Raw genomic sequence first — 24,057 nt, 5'->3', positions numbered from 1 at the left:
TTATATGGTAGCGGAACAAACACTGGTAGCAGTTACTTCTGTAAAATATCTGGGAGTATGCGTGCAGAACGATTTGAAGTGGAATGATCATATAAAATTGATTGTTGGTAAGGCGGGTGCCGGGTTGAGATTCATTGGGAGAGTCCTTAGAAAATGTAGTCCATCAACAAAGGAGGTGGCTTACAAAACACCATTCGACCTATACTTGAGTAATGCTCATCAGTGTGGGATCAGTACCAGGCCGGGTTGACAGAGGAGATAGAGAAGATCCAAAGAAGAGCGGAGCGTTTCGTCACAGGGTTATTTGGTAAGGGTGATAGCGTTACGGAGATGTTTAGCAAACTCAAGGGGCAGACTCTTCAAGAGAGGCGCTCTGCATCGCGGTGTAGCTTGCTGTCCAGGCTTAGAGAGGGTGCGTTTCTGGATGAGATGTCGAATATATTGCTTCCCCCTACTTATACCTCCCGAGGAAATCACGAATGTAAAATTAGAGAGTTTCGAGCGCGCACGGAGGCTTTCCGGCAGTCGTTCTTCCCGCGAACCATACGCGAGTGGAACAGGAAAGGGAGGTAATGACAGTGGCACGTAAAGTGCCCTCCGCCACACACCGTTGGGTGGTTTGCGGAATTTAAATGTATATGTAGATGTAGAAGTCAGTATACGATGCTTCCACAGGCATTCGGTACCATTTCATGACCAGTAAGGACAAAAATCGTTGTACGAAGCTGTGATGCACTTAAAAGAAGACGTGTTGTGTGTATGGCAGGGGCTCACAGCTTTGCGTCGCGAAATACTTACGTCGACGACGGCCTGCGCGTCGCTGGCGGTGATGTTCTCGTGCCCGAAGTAGAAGTCGCGCATCTGCAGGGCGGCCTCCTCGCGCTGCTGCGGCGTCGGAAGGTGCAGCTGCGGGGACACCGCGGCCACAAAGTTGTCGCTCAGCTGCTGCAGCGCCGCCGCGTCGTCCAGGTACCGCTTGCCTGCAACACACAGTAGGCGCGCTGCTTACCACAGTCCAATCCTGTGGAGAGTGAACTTGCTGCCACTGTCCGTTCCCTACCCATCCCTTCCCACCCAGTCCGCGAATGGTGCAAAGCAAGAATACAATAGAGATAAAAGAATGGAACCGCAAAATTACAGACCCATATCCTCAGCATATCCTTGCTGTAGAATTCTTGAGCATATTTTAATAAATTTCCTTGAGGGAGGAAAGCCTACATCCCTAAATCGACACATATTTGGAAAGCATCACTCACGCGAAACTCAACTTGTCCTTTTCTCGCACCATATCCTGTGAGTGTCGTCGTAACTGCCGTCTGCTTCACGTCTGCTGTGCAGCGAGCTACTTTAATTTAAGTATTAACTGTATTTTTCTTACTTGTCACTTCTTCTTCCGTGTGTATTTGCTTTTAGGAAGCTTTAATTGTCGGGTGCTATTAATAGTGTTCCATAGATTTCGTGTTTGTTTTGAATACAGTCAGAGAGAGTCCCTTTAGCCAGCCATAGTGCCAGTAGAGTCAGTGTCGTCGTAACTGCCGTCTGCTTCACGTCTGCTGTGTAGCGAGCTACCTTAATTTAAGTATTAACTGTATTTTTCTTACTTGTCACTTCTTCTTCCGTGTGTATTTGCTTTTAGGAAGCTTTAATTGTCGGGTGCTATTAATAGTGTTCCATAGATTTCGTGTTTGTTTTGAATACAGTCAGAGAGAGTCCCTTTAGTCAGCCATAGTGCCAGTAGTGCTAGTGTTTGTTTTCAATACAGTCCAGAGACAGGTAGTGCTATTTCCATTGTTTTCTACAAGAAGTGCCTAGCAACCACAGTTTAGTTAATAAACAGCCGCCTTTAGTGAATTAGCAGTCTAGTTAAAGGTTGATTAACTCTCTTCAGTAAATTGATTCCTTAGGATGGATAGGATGTGTGACTGCTGTGTACGGACGCAGGAGGAGCTGGCCACTGTTCGCGAACAGCTGAGCGTGTTGACGGCCGCGGTCAGCCGTCTTCAGGCTGCTGCCTCGGAGTGTAGCGGCAGTGGGGAGTCTGGTGCGTCGCAAGGTACACCCCAGGTGTTACATGCTTCACCCACTGTCCCTGCTGTCGAGACATCTTCGCGTGTACTGGGCGCGGTTGGGTCACCCTCTCCCCAAGGGGAGTGGCGGGTTCAGCGGCGTTCGCGGCGCACGAGGCGGAGGGTCAAAGTGGAGGCTGGCCGTGTGGCATCGCCCGCTCTGCCTGTGAGTGGACATGTGGCTGCTCCTTCAGCAAGGTCCGAGCAGGCACACGGGGGGAGGGGTTTATTAGTTATTGGGAGCTCCAACGTTAGGCGGGTGATGGAGCCCCTTAGGGAAATAGCGGGAAGGTCGGGGAAGAAGGCCAGAGTTCACTCTGTTTGCTTGCCAGGGGGTCTCATCCGAGATGTGGAGGAGGCTCTGCCGGCGGCGATAGAGAGCACTGGGTGCATCCGACTGCAAATTGTTGCTCATGTCGGCACCAATGACTCCTGCCGTCTGGGTTCAGAGGTCATCCTCAGTTCGTACAGGCGGTTGGCGGAATTGGTGAAGGCGGAAAGCCTCGCTCGCGGGGTGAAATCAGAGCTAACTATTTGTAGTATCGTTCCCGGAACCGATCGCGGTCCTCTGGTTTGGAGCCGAGTGGAAGGCTTAAACCAGAGGCTCAGACGATTCTGTGGAGATCTGGGGTGCAAATTTCTCGACCTCCACTATCGGGTGGAGAAATGTAGGGTCCCCTGAATAGGTCAGGCGTGCACTACACGCCGGAAGCGGCTACAAGGGTAGCGGAGTACGTGTGGAGTGCACATTGGGGTTTTTTAGGTTAGAGAATCCCCTCCCTAGGCCCGACAAGGCGCCTCCTGAGACGCAGCAAGGTAGGAGTAGGCAAAATGCAACAGGGAATAACAATATTAATGTGCTAATAGTAAACTGCAGGAGCGTCTACAGAAAGGTCCCAGAACTGCTCTCATTAATAAACGGTCACAACGCCCATATAGTTCTAGGGACAGAAAGTTGGCTGAAACCAGATGTAAATAGTAATGAAATCCTAAACTCAGATTGGAATGTATACCGCAGAGACAGGCTGGACAGTGAAGGGGGACGCGTGTTTATAGCGATAAGAAGTGCAATAGTATCGAAGGAAATTGACGGAGATCCGAAATGTGAAATGATTTGGGTGAAGGTCACGGTTAAAGCAGGCTCAGACATGGTAGTTGGATGTCTCTATAGGCCCCCTGGCTCAGCAGCTGTTGTGGCTGAGCACCTGAAGGATAATTTGGAAAATATTTCGAGTAGATTTCCCCACCATGTTATAGTTCTGGGTGGAGATTTTAATTTGCCGGATATAGACTGGGAGACTCAGACGTTCATAACGGGTGGCAGGGACAAAGAATCCAGTGAAATTTTTTTAAGTGCTTTATCTGAAAACTACCTTGAGCAGTTAAACAGAGAACCGACTCGTGGCGATAACATATTAGACCTTCTGGTGACAAACAGACCCGAACTATTTGAAAAAGTTAACGCAGAACAGGGAATCAGCGATCATAAAGCGGTTACGGCATCGATGATTTCAGCCGTAAATAGGAATATTAAAAAGGGTAGGAAGATTTTTCTGTTTAGAAAAAGTGACAAAAAGCAGATTTCAGAGTACCTGTTGGCTCAGCACAAAAGTTTTGTCTCAAGTACAGATAGTGTTGAGGATCAGTGGACAAAGTTTAAAACCGTCGTACATAATGCGTTAGATGAGTATGTGCCAAGCAAGATCGTAAGAGATGGAAAAGAGCCACCGTGGTACAACAACCGAGTTAGAAAACTGCTGCGGAAGCAAAGGGAACTTCACAGCAAACATAAACATAGCCAAAGCCTTGCAGACAAACAAAAATTACGCGAAGCGAAATGTAGTGTGAGGAGGGCTATGCGAGAGGCGTTCAATGAATTCGAAAGTAAAGTTCTATGTACTGACTTGGCAGAAAATCCTAAGAAATTATGGTCTTATGTCAAAGCGGTAGGTGGATCAAAACAAAATGTCCAGACACTCTGTGACCAAAATGGTACTGAAACAGAGGATGACAGACTAAAGGCCGAAATACTAAATGTCTTTTTCCAAAGTTGTTTCACAGAGGAAGATTGCACTGTAGTTCCTTCTCTAGATTGTCGCACAGATGACAAAATGGTAGATATCGAAATAGACGACAGAGGGATAGAGAAACAATTAAAATCGCTCAAAAGAGGAAAGGCCTCTGGACCTGATGGGATACCAGTTCAATTTTACACAGAGTACGCGAAGGAACTTGCCCCCCTTCTTGCAGCGGTGTACCGTAGGTCTCTAGAAGAGCGTAGCGTTCCAAAGGATTGGAAAAGGGCACGGGTCATCCCCGTTTTCAAGAAGGGACGTCGAGCAAATGTGCAGAACTATAGACCTATATCTCTAACGTCGATCAGTTGTAGAATTTTGGAACACGTATTGTGTTCGAGTGTAATGACTTTTCTGGAGACTAGAAATCTACTCTGTAGGAATCAGCATGGGTTTCGAAAAAGAGGGTCATGTGAAGACCTGCTCGCGCTATTCGTCCACGAGACTCAGAGGGCCATAGATACGGGTTCACAGGTAGATGCCGTGTTTCTTGACTTCCGCAAGGCGTTCGATACAGTTCCCCACAGTCGTTTAATGAACAAAGTAAGAGCATGGACTATCAGACCAATTGTGTGATTGGATTGAGGAGTTCCTAGATAACAGGACGCAGCATGTCATTCTCAATGGAGAGAAGTCTTCCGAAGTAAGAGTGATTTCAGGTGTGCCGCAGGGGAGTGTCATAGGACCGTTGATATTCACAATATACATAAATGACCTTTTGGATGACATTGGAAGTTCACTGAGGCTTTTTGCGGATGATGCTGTGGTGTATCGAGAGGTTGTAACAATGGAAAATTGTACTGAAATGCAGGAGGATCTGCAGCGAATTGACGCATGGTGCAGGGAATGGCAATTGAATCTCAATGTAGACAAGTGTAATGTGCTGCGAATACACAGAAAGGTAGATCCTTTATCATTTAGCTACAAAATAGCAGGTCAGCAACTGGAAGCAGTTAATACCATAAATTATCTGGGAGTACGCATTAGGAGTGATTTTAAATGGAATGATCATATAATGTTGATCGTCGGTAAAGCAGATGCCAGACTGAGATTCATTGGAAGAATCCTAAGGAAATGCAATCCGAAAACAAAGGAAGTAGGTTACAGTACGCTTGTTCGCCCACTGCTTGAATACTGCTCAGCAGTGTGGGATCCGTACCAGATAGGGTTGATAGAAGATATAGAGAAGATCCAACGGAGAGCAGCGCGCTTCGTTACAGGATGATTTAGTAATCGCGAAAGCGTTACGGAGATGATACATAAACTCCAGTGGAAGGCTCTGCAGGAGAGACGCTCAGTAGCTCGGTACGGGCTTTTGTCAAAGTTTCGAGAACATACCTTCACCGAAGAGTCAAGCAGTATATTGCTCCCTCCTACGTATATCTCGCGAAGAGACCATGAGGATAAAATCAGAGAGATTAGAGCCCACACAGAGGCATACCGACAATCCTTCTTTCCACGAACAATACGAGAATGGAATAGAAGGGAGAACCGATAGAGGTACTCAAGGTACCCTCCGCCACACACCGTCAGGTGGCTTGCGGAGTATGGATGTAGATGTAGATGTAGAACCATGGATGAACGGCACCAGGCAGATTCCATACTTCTAGTTTTCCAGAAAACGTCTCGCACAGTTCCGCACTGTAGACTGTTAATAGAAGTCCAATCATTCAGAATACACTACTGGCCATTAAAATTGCTACACCACGAAGATGACGTGCTACAGACGCGAAATTTAACCGACAGGAAGAAGATGCTGTGCTATGCAAATGATTAGCTTTTCAGAGCAATCACACAAGGTTGGCGCCGGTGGCGACACATACAACGTGCTGACATGAGTAAAGTTTTTAACCGATTTCTCATACACAAACAGCAGTTGTCCGGTGTTGCCTGGTGAACACTAGCAGTCGAGATGACAGGCATCTTATCCGCATGGCTGTAATGGATCGTGTTGCCACGTCTCGATCCCTGAGTCAACAGATGGGGATGTTTGCAAGACAACAACGATCTGCACGAACAGTTCGACGACGTTTGTAGCAGCATGGACTATCAGCTCGGAGACCATGGCTGCGGTTACCCTACACGCTGCATCACAGACAGGAGCGACTGCGATGGTGTATTCAACGACGAACCTGGGTGCACGAATGGCAAAACGTCATTTTTTCGGATGAATCCAGGTTCCGTTTACAGCATCATGATGGTCGCGTCCGTGTTTGGTGACATCGCGGTGAACGCACATTGGAAGCGTGTATTCGTCACCGCCATACTGGCGTATCACCCAGCGTGATGGTATGGGGAGACATTGGTTACACGTCTCGGTCACCTTATGATCGCATTGACGGCACTTTGAACAGTGGACGTTACATTTCAGATGTGTTACGACCCGTGGCTCTACCCTTCATTCGATCCCTGCGAAACCCTACATTTCGGCAGGATAATGCACGACCGCATGTTGCAGGTCCTGTACGGGCCTTTCTGGATACAGAAAATGTTCGACTGCTGCCCAGGCCAGCACATTCTCCAGACCTCTCACCAATTGAAAAGGCCGAGCAACTGGCTCGTCACAATACGCCAGTCACTACTCTTGATGAACTGTGGTATCGTGATGAAGCTGGATGGGCAGCTGTACCTGTACACGCCATCCCAGCTCTGTTTGACTCAATGGCCAGGCGTATCAAGGCGGTTATTACGGCCAGAGGTGGTTGCTCTGGGTACTGATTTCTGAGGATCTATGCACCCAAATTGCGTGAAAATGTAATCACATGTCAGTTGTAGTATAATATATTTGTCCAATGAATACCCGTTTACCATCTGCATTTCTTCTTGGTGTAGCAATTTTAATGGCCAATAGTGTAGGTTCTCAGGCATGTGACTGGCTCGAAGATTTTTAAGTAACGGAGGTCAGTACGTTGTCCTTGAAGAAAAGTGTTCATCGGGGACAAAATTATCATTGTCAGTGCTCCAGGGAAGTGCGGTTGGACCTCTCCCGTTGTCCGCAGCTCATGGTCTAGTGGCTAGCGTTTCTTCCTCTGTATCAAGGGGTCGCGGGTTCGATTCGCAGCCGTGTTGGGGATTTTCTCCGTCCGGGGACTGGGTCTTTGCACGGTCCTCATGATTTCATAATCATTCGTGAAAGTGTCTAGATTGGACTGTGTAAAGATTGGGACTTTGTACGGACGCTGATGACCGCGCAGTTGAACGCCCGACAAACCGATCATCATCATCATCATCACCTCGCCCGTGGTCTACTTCCTTCCAGCCACGTCGTGGGAACGAGGTCATCCTTACTCGTCTTCGCATCGGCCACTGCCCTATGACGCATGGATTTTTACTCCGGCGAGAGAACCGTCCGATGTGCGGTGCTTGTGGCGTGCAGATCACGGTGCACCACATTTTATTGCACTGCATTTTATTTGCTGACCAGCGGAATGCAGCAGATTTGCAGGGTGGATCTGCAGTCTATTTTAAGCAATACTCAAACGAATGTGGTTCGAGTTTTAAAGTTTTGTGAACAAGATTCTGGGGATGTGTTTTTAAAGTGTCAACAGGGTGGCTGGCTCACCGAAGTTTTTTGTAAGTGGTCAGCCAGCCACATTTCCCTGTGCTGTCTTTTAGCTCTTCTGTGTTTGGTTTTCCCTCTGTTTTAATTTCTTCATTAGCTATCTTGCCTCCTCATTGGTTTCAGTGCATGTGATAGTGCCTGTGCGATGGACTGATTGTGTGTGGTCATTTCGTGGGCATGCGTGTACGATAGTTTTCGTTCTTATCCACATTCGTTTATTTTAATCATTGTTAGGGTGCTGATAACCTCGCCGTTGGCCATCCATAAGGTCCTCAAAACACACACACACACACACACACACACACACCTCCCGTTCTCTGCATGCATAAATGATCTGACAGACAGGATGAGCAACACTCTGCAACTGTTTGCCGATGATGCTGTATTGAACGGAGAAGTGTCATCATTCAGTGGCTGTAGTAGAATACAGGATGACTTATAAAGGAGTTTCATTTGTTGTAATGAATGGCAGATTCTAAAAATGTAGAAAAATGTATGTTGACGTCACTCCATTACGGGCTGATTCGTCTCATTATCATTTCACTCCTTTGATTTAATTTTCATTTCTGAGACATTCTGGTACTGATTACATACTGTGACGGCAAAAAATCAAAACATCAAAAAATTATTAATGTAGACTAATGGAATTTCTGGAATATATTTGTCTAGGTAACTTATTTAAGTGGTTAACATTGCAAGATCAAGGTTAATGTACGCACGAGATAAGCCATTGCAAATGTGAAATGCTGGTACATCAGTAACCGGTGTAACCGTCAGAAGTTAAATGCAAGCAAAGAAACTTGCATGCGTTGAGTTGGACAGGTGCCGGATATCAGTTTTGGGGTGGACTTTCACATCTGTCGCACTTGGTCGGTCAACACAGGGACAGTTAATAGTGGTTGTGGATGACGTTGGAGTTGTCCAATGATCTCACTTATGTGCCCGATTGTAGACAGGTCTGGTGATCGAACAGGACAAGGCAACTTGTTGGCACTCTGTAGATGATGTTGCGTTACAACAGTAGTACGTGATCGAACGTTATCCTGTTGAAAACACACCCTGGAATGCTGTTCATGAATGGTAGCACAACAGGTCGAATCACCAGACTTATACACAAAGTTGCAATCAGGGTGCGTGGGATAACCACAAGAGTGCTCCTGTTGTCAATCGAAATCGCACCCAGATCTATTCTCCAGTTCCAGATTCAGTGTGCCTAACACACACACGGGTTGGTTGCAGGTCCTCAACTGGCCTCCTTCTAACCAACCTACGGTCATTACTGACTCCAAGGCAGAAACAAATTTCTTCATAAAACACAACAGACCTCCACCCTGCCTCGAATTAGCTCCCCTTTGACACCACTGGAGTCGCAAATGGCGGTGGTTTGAGGTCAGTGGAATGCACGCTAGAGGTGTAAGTAGGCTGTTTAGGTTCTTATATTGGTAACGCCACCGCCACGTAGCGCTCTGTATGAAAATCACTGGCTGTGCTGTGTGCAGTCTGTGACTGGTTGGCATTGTTGTAATTTGCTATTGTAGTGTTGGGCAGTTGGCTGTCAACAGCGCGTAGCGTTGCGCAGTTGGAGGTGAGCCGCCAGCAGTGGTGGATGTGGGAAAGTGAGATGGCGGATTTTTGAGAGCGGATGATCTGGACGTGTGTCCATCAGAAACAGTACATTTGTAAGACTGGATGCCATGAACTGCTATATATATATTATGACTTTTGAACACTATTAAGTAAATACATTGTTTGTTCTCTATCAAAATCTTTCATTTGCTAACTATGCCTATCAGTAGTTAGGGTCTTCAGTAGTTTGAATCTTTTATTTAGCTGGCAGTAGTGACGCTCGCTGTATTGCAGTAGTTCGAGTAACGAAGATTTTTGTAAGTGATTTGAGAAAGGTATAGGTTAATGTTAGTCAGGGCCATTCTTTTGTAGGGATTACTGAAAGTCAGATTGCGCTGCGCTAAAAATATTGTGTGTCAGTTTAGTGCTGATCAGAATAAGTAAAGAGAGTAATGTCTGAGTACGTTCAGTTTTGCTCAGCTGTTTGAAAATCAAATAATGTAAGAGGTTTATCAGCACAGAAATTCTGGCTTGGAGCTGTCCTTGAGGTAACCTATTCGCAAGAGTTCGTTGCGTCACAGCGGTGCCAACTGCTACCGAAATTGGCTATACGCCGAACACGGCGATCTTACCTCTCAGTAGTGCCACGTGGCCGTCCGGAGCCCGGTTTTCTTGCGAACGTACGTTGTCGTGACCATCGCTGGCAGCAATCACGCACAGTGGCTACATTCCTACCAACTCTTTCTGTAATATCGCAGAAGAAATATCCAGTTTCTCGTAGCCCTAGTGCATGACCTTGTTCACTCAGTGAGGTCTTGATGATGCTGTCTTTATCGCCTTAAAGGCATTCTTGACTAACATCAGTTCACCACGTCCAATCTCGAAGGTAACTAACGCTCCGACCGTTATAGCGTGTATGTAAAGCAAACCTTTTTTGCGCCCTCATAGTGGCGTACTAGCGTTGCTGGCAAGAAACTAGAAAAGACATCATCTCTGCGGTGTAGAAAGACTCCTGTCAACTTTCGTTGACGTCACACAGGTCCTTCTCGGTATTGTGATTTTTTTTCCCGTCAATGCAGATCAAAGCTGATTATGAGCAACCACAGTGATTGCAATGATTAAGCTGTCAGTTATTGTTTTAAAATTCTTCCCACACTGGGTGATGTTGAATTTTTCTGTAGCTGCATGTCTGGGTCGCGCAATGAGCCGAGGAAGCGACTGACGAGTTTCGGTCACTTCAGGCTATTCTCTGGGGGTTCGTTTCCATATCTAAGAAAGGAGCCGCCAAGGGCTAGTGAAACACGTGAAGGACAGATAGTCCGCAAACTCCGCATTTTTCCGAGCCAAAGCTATTCGGTCAGAGAAGCGCGCTATAGAATTTTGTTTGCTGTGGCCGGCAGCCTTTCTAGAATTCAGGAGAGTGGGAAGCCACTCTCAGATAAAAATCTCTCTTTTCATACGAATTAAGTACTTGAGTTTGTTTCTTCCTTAATGGAAGCGAGATACTGTCAGCCATTCTCATACTAATTAAATTAAGAATAATGCTGATACATGGTGAAACAACGCTCTGGTGGGTGATTTGCGGGTTTAAAGCACCTCGGGATATGACCATGCGGTGCATTTGATCTGCAGTCGTCGCACGGTGGTAGCAGCCCACATACGCAGAGGTGTGTTTGTGCATGTCAGAGTACAGTGCAGCGAGTAAGTGTGCAGACGTTTTCAGACTGTGTTCAAAATGGCTCAAAGAACACAGAGTGATGACGTTATTAGGGGTAGAATACTAAGGCGACTAGAGGCTGGTCAAACACAGCAGGTCGTAGCACGGGCCCTCCGTGTGGCACAAAGTGTGATCTCAAGATTATGGCAACGATTCCATCAGACAGGAAACGTGTCCAGGCGCTACAGTACGGGACGTCCACAGCGTACAACAAGACAAGAAGACCGATATCTCACTATCAGCGCCCCCAAACGGCCACGAGTACTGCAGGTAGCCTTGCTCGAGACCTTACCGCACCCACTGGAACAGTTATCTCCAGACACACAGGCTACATACGACTGAACAGACACGGTTTATTCGCCCGGAGACCTGCAAGGTGCATTCCACTGATCCCTGTTCACAGGAGAGCCCATGAAGCCTGGTGTCAAGAACACTGTACATGGTCAATGGAACAGTGGTCCCAGGTTATGTTCACAGACGAGTCCAGGTATAGTCTGAACAGTGATTCTCGCCGGGTTTTCATCTGGCGTGAGCCAGAAACCAGATGCCAACCCCTTAATGTCCTTGAAAGGGACCTGTATGGAGGTCGTGGTTTGATGGTGTGGGGTGGGATTATGATTGGTGCACGTACACCCCTTCGTGTCTTTGACAGAGGAACTGTAACAGGTCAGGTGTATCGGGACGTCATTTTGCACCAGTATGTCCGCCTTTTCAGGGGTGCAGTGGGTCCCACCTTCCTACTGATGGATGATAACGCAAGACCCCACAGAGCTGCCATCGTGGAGGAGTACATTGAAACAGAAGATATCAGGCAAATGGAGTGGCCTGCCTGTTCTCCAGACCTAAACCCCATCGAGCACGTCTGGTATGTTCTCGGTCGACGTATTGCTGCACGTCTTCAAATCCCTACCGAGCGAGGTGGCGCAGTGGTTAGCACACTGGACTCGCATTCGGAAGGACGACGGTTCCATCCCGCGTCCGGCCATCTTGATTTAGGTTTTCCGTGATTTCCCTATATTACTTCAGGCAAATGCCGGGATGGTTCCTTTGAACGGGCACGGCCGATTTCCTTCCCCATCCTTCCCTAACCCGAGCTTGTGCTCCGTCTCTAATGACCTCGTTGTCGATGGGACGTTAAACACTAATCTCCTCCTCCTCCTCCTCCTCCTCAAATCCCTACGACACTTTAGGAGCTCCGACAGGCACTGGTGCAAGAATGGGATGCTATACCCCAGCACCTGCTCGACCATCTGATCCAGAGTACGCCAACCCGTTGTGAGGCCTGTGTACGTGTGCATGGTGATCATATCCCATATTGACGTCGGGGTACATGCGGAGGAAACAGTGGCGTTTTGTAGCACATGTGTTTCGGGACGGTTTCCTCAACTTATCACCAATACTGTGAACTTACAGATCTGTGTCGTGTGTGTTCCCTAAGTGCCTATGCTATTAGCACCAATTTCGTGTAGTGCCACGTTGTGTGGCACCACATTCTGCAATTATCCTTAATTTATGAGCATGGGTGTAAGTAGGCAATCGGTTGGCGTGTCTCCATTTGTTCTTGTTTTTCCGCTGTGTTATCGACGACTCTTTCGCATCTCATCGCTCTCTTACTAGAAAGCAGACTGCCCGAATTTTTCGTAGCCCCGGTGTTGCCATTGGAAAGCCGAATGACTGCCTGTCGTTTCGCGACCACGCCTCCCAGTTCTGGGTGGAGATTTCCGATCTCTTCCGGGCTGGCTTTTGACTCGGGAACATCGTTTTCCTCCTGTATTCTAAGTCAAGGCCATTCCCAGCGCTGGTCACAATAGATCCAGCACATTGATCAGATGTTTGCTTGCATTGCCGAGTTGTCGCGATAGCTACCACACAACAACAGACTCATTTGTTCGTAACAGCTATCTTTCTTTTAGGTCACGACGCCCTTACGTCTCTACTTCGTCCAAGTGCCTTCTGGCGTGATTTGTAGGCGTCTTTCTTATGGTCTGTCAGCCTTTTTATGCAGCCCAACACCTCTCAAACAAACCAAGATTTCACGAACTACCCTGAGTGAATTCTGGGCGCTTTTGTGTACGCCTCTCCTAGTGTCTACATGGCTTCATGACTTGTCGGGATGTTTCTTGTCATCTTCCGAACTGATGATGCAGTGCAAGTTTCAAGATTGTGCCCAACGCTTCATATGCCGTCTCTCTGTGTGTTCTGCCCGCTATTGAGTGTACGAAATCTTTTGGAAATTTATTAGTTCCTAAAGGGGCCAAACTGCTGAGGTCATCGGTCCTTAGGCTTACACACTACTTAATCTAACTTAAACTAACTTACACTAAGGACAATACACACGCCCATGCCCAAGTGAGGACTCGAACCTCCGACAGGGAGAGCCGCGCGGCTATTGAATGTACGCCTCGTCCCAATGTCCACAGGGATCCTTGACTTGGTGGCATTCTTCTCATTGTCTCCAAATTTTACTCAAGGTAATATTTCTCTAGGGGGTTCGGATGCCCTCGTGTCCGCAATACCCGTGGCTTCCGTCGGCAGTCCAAACATTCTTAAAAAAAAAATGGTTCAAATGGCTCTGAGCACTATGGGACTCAACATCTTAGGTCATAAGTCCCCTAGAACTTAGAACTACTTAATCCTAACTAACCTAAGGATATCACACACACCCATGCCCGAGGCAGGATTCGAACCTGCGACCGTAGCAGTCCCGCGGTTCCGTACTGCAGCGCCAGAACCGCACGGCCACCGTGGCCGGCAAACATTCTTCCCTCCTCGGCCTTGCCCAGTGGCGAAGTACTACAATACCACATCAGAACAGTATGACACGGTGGTTGGCCAGCACTGGATGGCCCATCAGGGCTAGTCTGCGGATCTTATACTGACAGTCCATTCGTAACCCCCCCCCCTCCCCCTCAGCGTTGCCTAACTGCGAAGTATTACAACACTACATCATAATGACTTCATTGGAAGAGGATGACACGGTGGTTGGCCAGTACAAAATGGCCCATCAGGGCTAATCTGCAGAGGTCATACTGACAGACGTGACGCTGTCACAGTGGGTTACCTGCTGTCCATGAATAGATCAGGCGATAAAAGCATTACCCCCGAAAGGCAAGGTTCTGGCTTTAGTTCCAGCCTGGCGTGCTATTTTAATCTGCCAGGAACTTTCTAAACAGCGCATACTCTTCGGGAGAAAGAAAGGTCTAGTCTAGTAATTTTTTGATGCAGTTTTCTTTGAAGCACCTACTCTTCTGATTTCGACAGCAGACCTCTTCATTACGCAAGATGTCACCGTTACTGCGTCTGCCAGCAGAGTTTGACGACTTCCGTGATGCTCTCGCGCCTTCTAAACCGTCCCATCATGGAAAGGACCCTCAAATCAACATTTCCTCTTACTGTTTAACTGAAACGCTATGTACATTTTCAAAACGGCAAATTCGTTTTCTTGATGGATTCGCTCGTATCTCATGCTACATATCTCAGTGTGGTGAGCGTACTGTAAGACCTTCAGTACACACACCATCAGATTATTTGACTTGTCGCTCTAACGAAGCAGGCGAGTGTCAGCAATATGTCTCGTGGTCTTATCGTGGCGTGTTTATCTTCTACCGTTAGGTCAGACGATAGAAATGCCACTTGCACGCTTAGAGTAGCAGGCTGACGGTGACCACCTTTAAACAGAACTTGATTAATTTTCACACACATTTATTAAAATAATAACAAGCATAAAATTACTTAACTTGGTTCTAGATGCTATTTACAATTGACAATCTGAAGTTCCTTTGGTATTGGTACGTTAATATTATTCTCACATATATCTCTGATACTTGACAAAAGTGTCTATACATTTATCTTCATGGCTATGTACATGAATATGCTAATCTTATTAGGCGCAGACTGAAACTTGACTATAGACTGGTACAGACAAATTCAGAACTGGTACAGACTAATGCAGACTGGCGCAGACTGACTAATCGGAGGTCTGTACACTCGTTAAATACCTCGCGCGTTCATGTATCACTGCGCGAGTGCGATCCGCGAGGAGAAAAGGTTCTACGTTAGCAGCAATCTCATTGGCTGCGTTACATATTAATACGCGGATCGGCAGAAGCAGAATTTGGTACGTCTCTATGGCAACGCCATCTCGTAGTGCGGAGACGGACGAGCGCTGCGCCTGAGCTGTTGCGCTTAGCGGGGCGCGCTCTAGTGCGAAAGTTGTGTACACGCTGACTACGCGGAAGTATGTACACAACACTCAGTTTCCTCGTCGATCCCCAGTACAACAGTATCTGTTGGTTTCCGAGTAACTGCGACTTTCCCTGAACGGGACACCTAACCTTAGCGCTAATGGGTGTACGTGCAGAAACTCACGACGGACTGCCTCCATCCCGTCGCCAGATGTGAAGCCGGTGATGACGGGCACCCTGCTGAAGCGGCCGTCCTTCAGGGCGGTGGCGGGCCACTCCGTGATGAAGGCGCCCTCCACATCCGGTTCTATCACGGGCGTCCACAACAGCAGCGGCAGCTGCGCCTCCTCCTGCACGCACACACACGCACACAGCAGGGCCGCAGTCATTTTGAGACGTCTCAAGCAACACGAAGTATACAGGTAGAAACGTACAGAAGACAGAGCAAAGACAAACTTCATTCCATTTAGAAAAAAAGATTGTTCTTTGTAGATGTGTGTCTATGTGTGTGTGTTTTTCACACGTGAATGTGTTTCAGTCAACGTTCATTCAAACCCATGTATAAGTCTGCAGGTTTTCGTGGGTCTTGTTCTTGAAGGTAAAATCATCTCAGTTCATAGGACGAGTAATATTCCTCTTTAAACTCTTCAAAAACATGTTTAGATATGTCTGCTGTGATTTCCTTATGAGCCTCCTGGTGTCTCCTCGAGGACCATAACTGCCAAAAGTCCTTTTTTCCACTGGGAAACGGGCTTGTAGCAGATAAAACAGCTGTTCAGCCGCAAAAATTACGTAATTTAAACAAAAATTTGTGCAACCACAACGGAGGGGTATCTGTAGAGAGGACAGACAGACGCGTGGTTCCTGAAGAGGGACAGCAGCCTTTTCAGTAGTTGCAGGGGCAACAGTCTGGATGATTCACTGATCAGGCCTTGTAACACTAACCAAAACGGCCTTGCTGTGCTGGTACTGCGAACGGCTGAAAGCAAGGGGAAACTACAGCCGTAATTTTTCCCGAGGACATGCAGCTTTACTGTATGGTTAAATGATGATGGCGTCCTCTTGGGTAAAATATTCCGAAGGTAAGAAATAAAAACTTTGAGGTTTGCCGATGACATTGTAATTCAGTCAGAGACAGCAAAGGACTTGGAAGAGCAGTTGAAAGGAATGTATAGTGTCTTGAAAGGAGGATATAAGATGACCATCAACAAAAGCAAAATGAGGATAATGGAATGTAGTCGAGTTGCCTCGGGTGATGCTGAGGGAATTAGATTAGGGAATGAGACACTTAAAGTAGTGAAGGAATTTTGCTATTTGGGGAGCAAAATAACTGATGATGGTCGAAGTAGAGAGGATATAAAATGTAGACTGGCAATGGCAAGGAAAGCGTTTCTGAAGAAGAGAAATTTGTTAACATCGAGTATAGATTTAAGTGTCAAGAAGTCGTTTCTGAAAGTATTTGTATGGAGTGTAGCCATGTATGGAAGTGAAACGTGGACGATAAACAGTTTGGACAAGAAGAGAATAGAAGCTTTCGAAATGTGGTGCTACAGAAGAATGCTGAAGATTAGATGGGTAGATCACATAACTAATGAGGAGGTATTGAATAGAATTGGAGAGAAGAGAAGTTTGTGGCACAACTTGACTAGAAGAAGGGATCGGTTGGTAGGACATGTTCTGAGGCATCAAGGGATCACCAATTTAGTATTGGAGGGCAGCGCGGAGGGTAAAAATCGTAGAGGGAGACCAAGAGATGAATACACTAAGCAGATTCAGAAGGATCTAGGTTGCAGTAGGTACTGGGAGATGAAGAAGCTTGCACAGGATAGAGTAGCATGGAGAGTTGCATCAAACTAGTCTCAGGACTGAAGACCACAAAAACAACAAACAAACATACGCAAAAATATTTTTAAAATAATACACGTTGATAAAAATTTTATGAGTTTTAAAGAATTTGATTAATTTACACACGTACATCTACACCGATACTCCGCATTCCACTGTACGGCACGTGGCGGAAGGTTCCTCGTACCACTATTAGTCCTTTCCTTTTCCACTCGAAAGTAGAGCGAGAGAAAAACGACTATCTACATGTCTTCATACGAGCCCCAATTTCTCGCATCTTATCTTCGTCATCCTTAAGCGCAATGTATGCTTGGGCCAGTAGAATCGCTCGGCAGTCAGCTTCAAATGCCGTTTCTCTAAATTTTCTCAATAGTGTTCCTCGAAAAGAATGTCGCCTTCCCTCCAGGGATTCCCATTTGAGTTCCCGAAGCATCTCCGTAACACTTACGTGTTGTTCGAATTAACCAATAACAAATCCAGCAGCCCGCCTCTGAATTGCTTCGGTGTCACACACGAGCTGTACCCAAGAATATTTCGTACTGTCGTCCTTCATGCAGTAGCTTTACAGACGATTCACACTTTGCTAGAATTCTCCCAATAAACCGAAGCTGATCCTTCGCCTTCCCCACCCCACTCCTCACTTGCTTGTTCCATTTCATGTCGCTTTGCAACGTTACGCTCAGATATATAAACGACTTGACTGTCAAACACTACTAATGCTGCTTCCGAGCACTAAAGGTTTGTTTTCCCCTACTCATCCGCATCAACTTACATTTTTCTACATTTAGAGTTCTCTGCCATTCATCACACCAACAAGAAATTTTTCTAAGTCATCTTGTATCCTGCAACAGTCATTCAATTTCGACACCCTACTCTACATCACAGCATAATCTGCAAACAACCACAGATTGCTGTCCACCCTGTCCGCCAAATCATTTATGTTTACAGGGAATAACAGCCGTCTTATCACACTTCCCTGGGGCACTCCTGGCGATACCCTTATCTCTGATGAATACTCGCCGTCAAGGACGACATAATGGATTCTATAACTTAAGCCATGCACATACCTGTGAACCTGTTTCATACACTCAAACCTTCTTTTACAGCCTGCAATGGGGCACCGTGTGAAACGCTTTCCGGAAATCTAGAAGCATGGAATCTGCCTGTTGCTCTTCGGTATATCGTGTGAGGAAAGGGTAAGCTGAGATTCGCACAAGCGATACTTTCCAAAACCATGCTGATGCGTGGACATAAGCTTCTTGGTATCAAGAAATTTATTATATTCGAACTGAGAATATCTGCAAGGATTCTGCAGCAAAGCAATGTTACAGACATTGGTCGGTAATTTTGTGGGTCCGTTATTTTGCCCTTCTTATATACAGGAGTGACCTGCGCTTTTTTCCAGTCACCTGGGACTTTGCGCTGCGTGAGAGATTTGTGATAAATGCAAATTAAGTGAGGGTTCAGTCGCGTAGATTACTCTTTGAAAACCAAACTGGGATTCCATCGGACCTGGTGACTTACTTGTTCTCAACTGCTTCACTTCTTTCTCTACGCCAGAGATGTTTGTTACTATGTCGTCCACAGAGGAGTCTGTTCGATGGTCAGACGACGATATGCTTATATGGTTCTCCTTCATGAACGATTTCTTGAAGATGAAATTTAAGACTTCGGCTTGCGCTTTGCTAATCTTCAATTGCCACACCAGACTGGTCAACAAGTGACCGGATGGAAGCCTTAGACCCGCTAAGCGATTTTACCTAAAACCAGAATTTTCTGGGGTTCTCTGCCAGATCTTTTGCTGAAGTGTGACGGTGGCAGTAGTTGTATGCTTCCCGCACAGATCTTTTCACAGACGCACGAATCTCTACTTATCTTTTCTTGTCTTCATTTGCACGTTCTCTTTTGAACCGAGAGTGCAACAGCCTGTGCTTCCTCAGCATTTTCCGAATCATTAAAGCATAGTGGATCTTTCCCGTTTTTTATTCACTTACAAGGCACATACTTCCCGACACCACAATTTAAAATCTGCTTAAACTTTGCCCTTAGTTCCTCTACGTACATTTTACTGGAACTAAGTGATGTCAGTTCACTGTCTAAGTGAGATCCTAAAAACTGCTTTCTGTTCTATGAAATCACTGATAATGATGCTACTATACAATAGCGATGCTGGTGGGGTACGAAAATGATTTATGTTCAGAATAGAGGCGGATTGACGAGTACTAGAATAGGGCCCTGTGGAACTACGGGCAGCAGGTAAGAGATATTGAGGAGGAGAACGCAAGAGGGAGGAAACGGAAGGATGCGGTGAGGTGGAGCGTTGTTGACTAAGGCAGGAAGCTGGAGTGAATTTCACTTCAAATTTCATGATTGAGTTGATGGGACTTGGTTGAAGTTCCGGCAAAATAGAATGCATAAGGCATGGAAGTGCATGGAATGTGGTAAGTCGGTACCTGGAATGGTGATTAGTGAGAATGGTATTGGGCACCTGGACTGGCGTTTCGAATTAATATATTGCGTACGATGGTGCTCCAAGAAGAGAAGGTGTGCGAAATTGATGAGTTGGTATAGGAAGCGAAAAGGGCATCGAAAATCAGTGTCGTGCCACTCATAACATTTCTTTTTTCGAAAAAAGTGGAGTTATTTGGTGAAAGTCTTCAGGCTGCTATTAGTGCACATACTGGTTCAAAAAATGGCTCTGAGCACTATGGGACTTAATATCTGAGGTCATCAGTCCCCTAGAACTTAGAACTACTTAAACCTAACTAACCTAAGGACATCACACACATCTATGCCCGAGGCAGGATTCGAACCTGCGACCGTAGGTACGTATTGCATGTACTGAAAGAATAGGGAATGTTGTCAAAATATTATCGTTGTTGTGCCACAGAAGTGGCTTCCCGATAGTTGGTGATGACCCTCGTGCGCCGTAGCTGGGTGGCAAAAAGCCACGTGGTCAGATGCCGGTAACCGTGATTTGAATTGAAATTGCAGGCTTTCCGAGAGATTTTGACTACTCTGAATTTTCCTTCTACAAATATAACTTTCCTTGGCTAGCACTCGTAAGTTATTAAAACATATATTCTGGTCGCACTCTCCTTGGTGTTTGCTACCACAGATTTTACATTTTTCTTCAAAGGAGTGTTGCGTTCGCGTCCGTTAACGCGTCCTTTTACGCCCCTGAGAAAAAACCTTCCTACGCTATTCTTCTGAAGGATTGCACTAGTAACGAACAGAAACTATTCAATAGCCCGCAGAGATCCGAACAGAGTGGTCGAAACGTCGAGTTCCCGAGTATGAAGAGAAATGTGACGCCGCCTCTTCTTACTTCCAATTTAACCTAATTTTTCTTATTTTTAGTTAATCAACAGTATACGGAAGTTTATTAATAACGTCGAGGATAAGAAAAGAGTTCTGTGTCTTCTTTAATCCGTAATATCTTTGTATGAGTACGCGCTTGAGCTTGTATGAATGTTGGTGGATTAAAAATTGATTTCTAATTTTTATTTAACCTGTAAATGACTGATACCACAGACCAAAAGGGTTTAGAATTCTGTGGGTATTCGCAGCATTACTCATTAAATTGTTTACGTATACAGTCTGTTTGATAAAAGAAGTGAAGTACCTTTAAGACATCGTTGGATGTCAGTGTACATGGATCGTTCAATATGTAATGCTCCACTGTTTTTCACAGGACATATTTATTGTTAAGTCAGAATTTGAGGCAACGGCCTTGCTGCAGTGGATACACCGGTTCCCGTGAGATCACCGAAGTTAAGCGCTGTCGGGCGTGGCCGGCACTTGGATGGGTAACAATCCAGCCGCCATGCGCTGTTGCCATTTTTCGGGGTGCACCCAGCGTAGTGATGCCAAATGAGGAGCTACTCGACCGAATTGTAGCGGCTCCAGTAAAAGAAAACCATGATAACGACCGGGAGAGCGGTGTGCTGACCACACGCCCCTGCTATCCGCATCCTCAACTGAGGATGACACGGCGGTCGGATAGTCCCGGTGGGCCACTTCTGGCCTGAAGACTGACTGCTATAACAGTCAGAATTTGGTACAGTACACATTAATATGTCTTATCTGTGTCCTGATTTTCTACGTAGTCTCCATCACGTTCTATGGCCATACGCCAACGTTGTGGAAAGCTCGTATTCCCTGCTGGTAAAAGCTCTTGTTTTCACTGCATGAGTGACACTCCCGTGATCTTCACAGTGTGTTCCCAGTAGAGAATCTTTAAGCGGCCCAAAGAATTGGGTGCCAGGTCTGGACTGTAGGGTGGATGAAACAGTGATGTCCAACCCAATTTGGCGACGTCCCGAGTGTGGCTGATCACGGAGCTCTGTTTATGCATTTCCTGAGGCTGTAACTTTCTTTACCCATTTCCCAACTGTACTCCTATCGACTGCAGCATCGCCATACTCTGCACGCAAACGTTTATGTATGTTCACCACGGTTACTTTTTCTGCACACAAGAATTCAATAACAGCATACTGCTTAAAAAGTGAGTCGAGGGGCATGAACAGCGTCAGATGTTCGCTGACCACGTTGGAAGACACGAAGATGCCGCGTGTTCATGTGAGACACTGTTCTCAGCACCTGTCAGAGTTCGTGTGGGTGCTCGAATCATATAATACCTAAATTTGTGGGCCATTCGGACGTGACAGTGGCGCGGCGCTGGACTGCACGGGGACGTGAAGGCAGACATACTCGTCGTCGAGGTTCCAGTCCACCAAGTCTGACCACTACGAGGGAGGATTGCCGTAATGGGCAAACAAGCACATGGTAGCACCTTCGCATCGGCGCCAGCCACCCGAGAACAAGCAGTGGACTCCCTGCAAAATCCTGTATCACTTCGCGCCATTGGTCGGAGAGTAGCACCACCGGGACTTGGTAATTACCACCCCATGAGTGGGCCGGCAGTTTGGGTTCATGTCTGGAAGAGGAACGACTGATGCAATACATGCTTTAAGGCGGATAGTGGAGAGACACGCAGAGCTACAAGCCGATCTACATATGGCTTTCATTGATTTGGAGAAAGCATATGACAGTCCCAAGGGACGAAATATGGAGAAGCATGAGAGAGCCGTGCCAGAGAAGTATGTGAGGTTAGTGAAGGAAATGTACAGAGGAGCAATGACACAGGTGAGAAGTAGTGTGGGCATGACAAAGGAGTTTCCAGTAGAAGTAGGGTTACATCAAGGGTCTGCGCTTAGACCCTACCTCTTTGACCTGATTATGGATGTGCTGGTGAAAGATGTGAAGAAGGAAGCACCGTTGAAAATGATGTTTGCGGCTGATGTGGTTCTTTGTGAGCAGAGCATCGACTTGACGAAAAGCTGGAGGATTGGAGGAAGGCACTAGAAGAAAGAGGGATGAAAATTAGCAGAACAAAGTCAGAATATTTAGCACTGAAGGATGTGCAGATGAGGTCTTGCAAGATCCAGGATGATGAGCTGAAATCGGTCTGCAAATTTTCATACCTGGGGTCGTACATACAGAGGGGTGGAGGACTGGAAAGCGAGATACAACACCGAATAAATTGCGGTTGGAACAGCTGGAGAAAAGTGAGTGGAGTGTTGTGTGACAAGAAGGTGAGCATTGGGTTGAAAGGGAAAGTGTACAAGTTGGTGGTAAGGCCTGCTATGATATACGGGGCAGAGACATGGCCAATCACAGTAGCCCAAGAAAGGAAGATGGAAGTGGCGGAAATGAGGATGCTGAGGGGGATGTGTGGGGTAACAAGGAAGCACAGAATTATAAATGAATTTATTAGAGGAGCTGTGAAAGTGGGACCGATGGGGAAAAAGATACAAGAGAGCAGACTAAGGTGGTACGGACACTTACAGAGAAAAGGGGAAGAATATATCGGAAATGGAGATATAAAGATTGAAGGAGCTAGAAGGAGAGGAAGACCGAAGATGAGGTGGAAGGATAAGATATCCGGGGACCTAAGGGAGAAATGATGGAAGAAGGAAGAGGTAATGGATAGAGAACTATGGAGGAGAAGGACCCAGAAGAGCAACGCCGGCCCTATGAGACGTGGGACAAGGCGACGATAAAGAAGAAAGGTCCGACATTAACATCACAAAAACACAAGCGGTTGCGTTTTGAGTAGTTCCGTGATCGGGAACCGTGGACTGCTAGTGAATGGAACAGCAACTATACTACCCCAGATGACCAGTATGGCGTCGACCTGGGGACTGATCGCAATCTTCCAGTGTTATAGAGAGGCACAGGTCATGGTGTGGGGAACCACTCGGTGTGACTTCAAGGCACAGCTGGAAGTGACTGAAGGAACTCTAACGGCTCAAAGTTATGTCAGGGATATCCTGCGTCTTCGTGTGTTACTTTCATGAGACATTACCGTTGTGCCATTTTTCAACAGGACAATGCTCGGCCACACACGGCACGTGTGATTATGAACTGTCTGCGAGAGACAGAAGTACTCCTACGGCCATCAAGATGCTAGACCCGTGCCCAATAGAACAGGCCTGGGACCAGCTTGAACTCCCTGCGCCAGCTTTGAAGATATCAAGGACCGGTTGCTACAGTTGTGGCGCAGCTAGCCTCAGGAGAGGATACAACGACTTTTACGACGGCCTTCCCAACAGAACCAGTACATGCATCCAGGCCAGAGCGGGTGCCACGTCCTACTGAAAAGTGCGCTCATACGGCCAGGTTCTTTGTACATTTCACTCGGTAATCACAGAAATGACGGCACATAACCTCTGAAGCCGTGAAGTTTCATTATGTTTCCTCCTCCACTTTTTTGTCAGGCAGTGTCTACGCGTACATGTACAGAACGCAACGGATAATGTTGAGCGTACAGAAAGAAATCTATACTTTTTAAAGAAAATCTGTAGTATCCATGCAACGCATTTACATGTTAAGGAGTAAAATTGAGCCTTAGAAAACAACTTTCTGCAAACTATAGACATCACCGATGAACGACTGATGCCTATCTACCGTTTATGTCGTGGATGAACGGCAGCGAACGGATTCTGCAATTCTGACAAATCCATAACTACACCTAAAT

General features: G+C 46.5%; 1 protein-coding gene across 1 annotated transcript in view; it reads right to left on the bottom strand.

Moving 5' to 3' along the window:
* Positions 1-24,057, bottom strand: part of LOC126413213 (fatty acyl-CoA hydrolase precursor, medium chain-like) — a 174,114-nt gene that overhangs the window by 60,139 nt on the left and 89,918 nt on the right. Inside the window, exons 6-7 of the mRNA XM_050083110.1 lie at positions 15,355-15,520; positions 799-980 (exon numbers count right to left, since the gene is read on the bottom strand). Of these exons, the coding sequence (XP_049939067.1) occupies positions 799-980; positions 15,355-15,520 (348 nt within the window). The remainder of the gene's footprint in view (positions 1-798; positions 981-15,354; positions 15,521-24,057) is intronic.

The sequence above is a fragment of the Schistocerca serialis genome, chromosome 7 (genome assembly GCF_023864345.2).
Source record: "Schistocerca serialis cubense isolate TAMUIC-IGC-003099 chromosome 7, iqSchSeri2.2, whole genome shotgun sequence".
In the NCBI taxonomy this organism is placed as follows: Eukaryota; Metazoa; Arthropoda; class Insecta; order Orthoptera; family Acrididae; genus Schistocerca; species Schistocerca serialis.
Note: the sequence above shows the minus strand (reverse complement) of the source record. Positions and strands in the feature narration are given on the sequence as shown.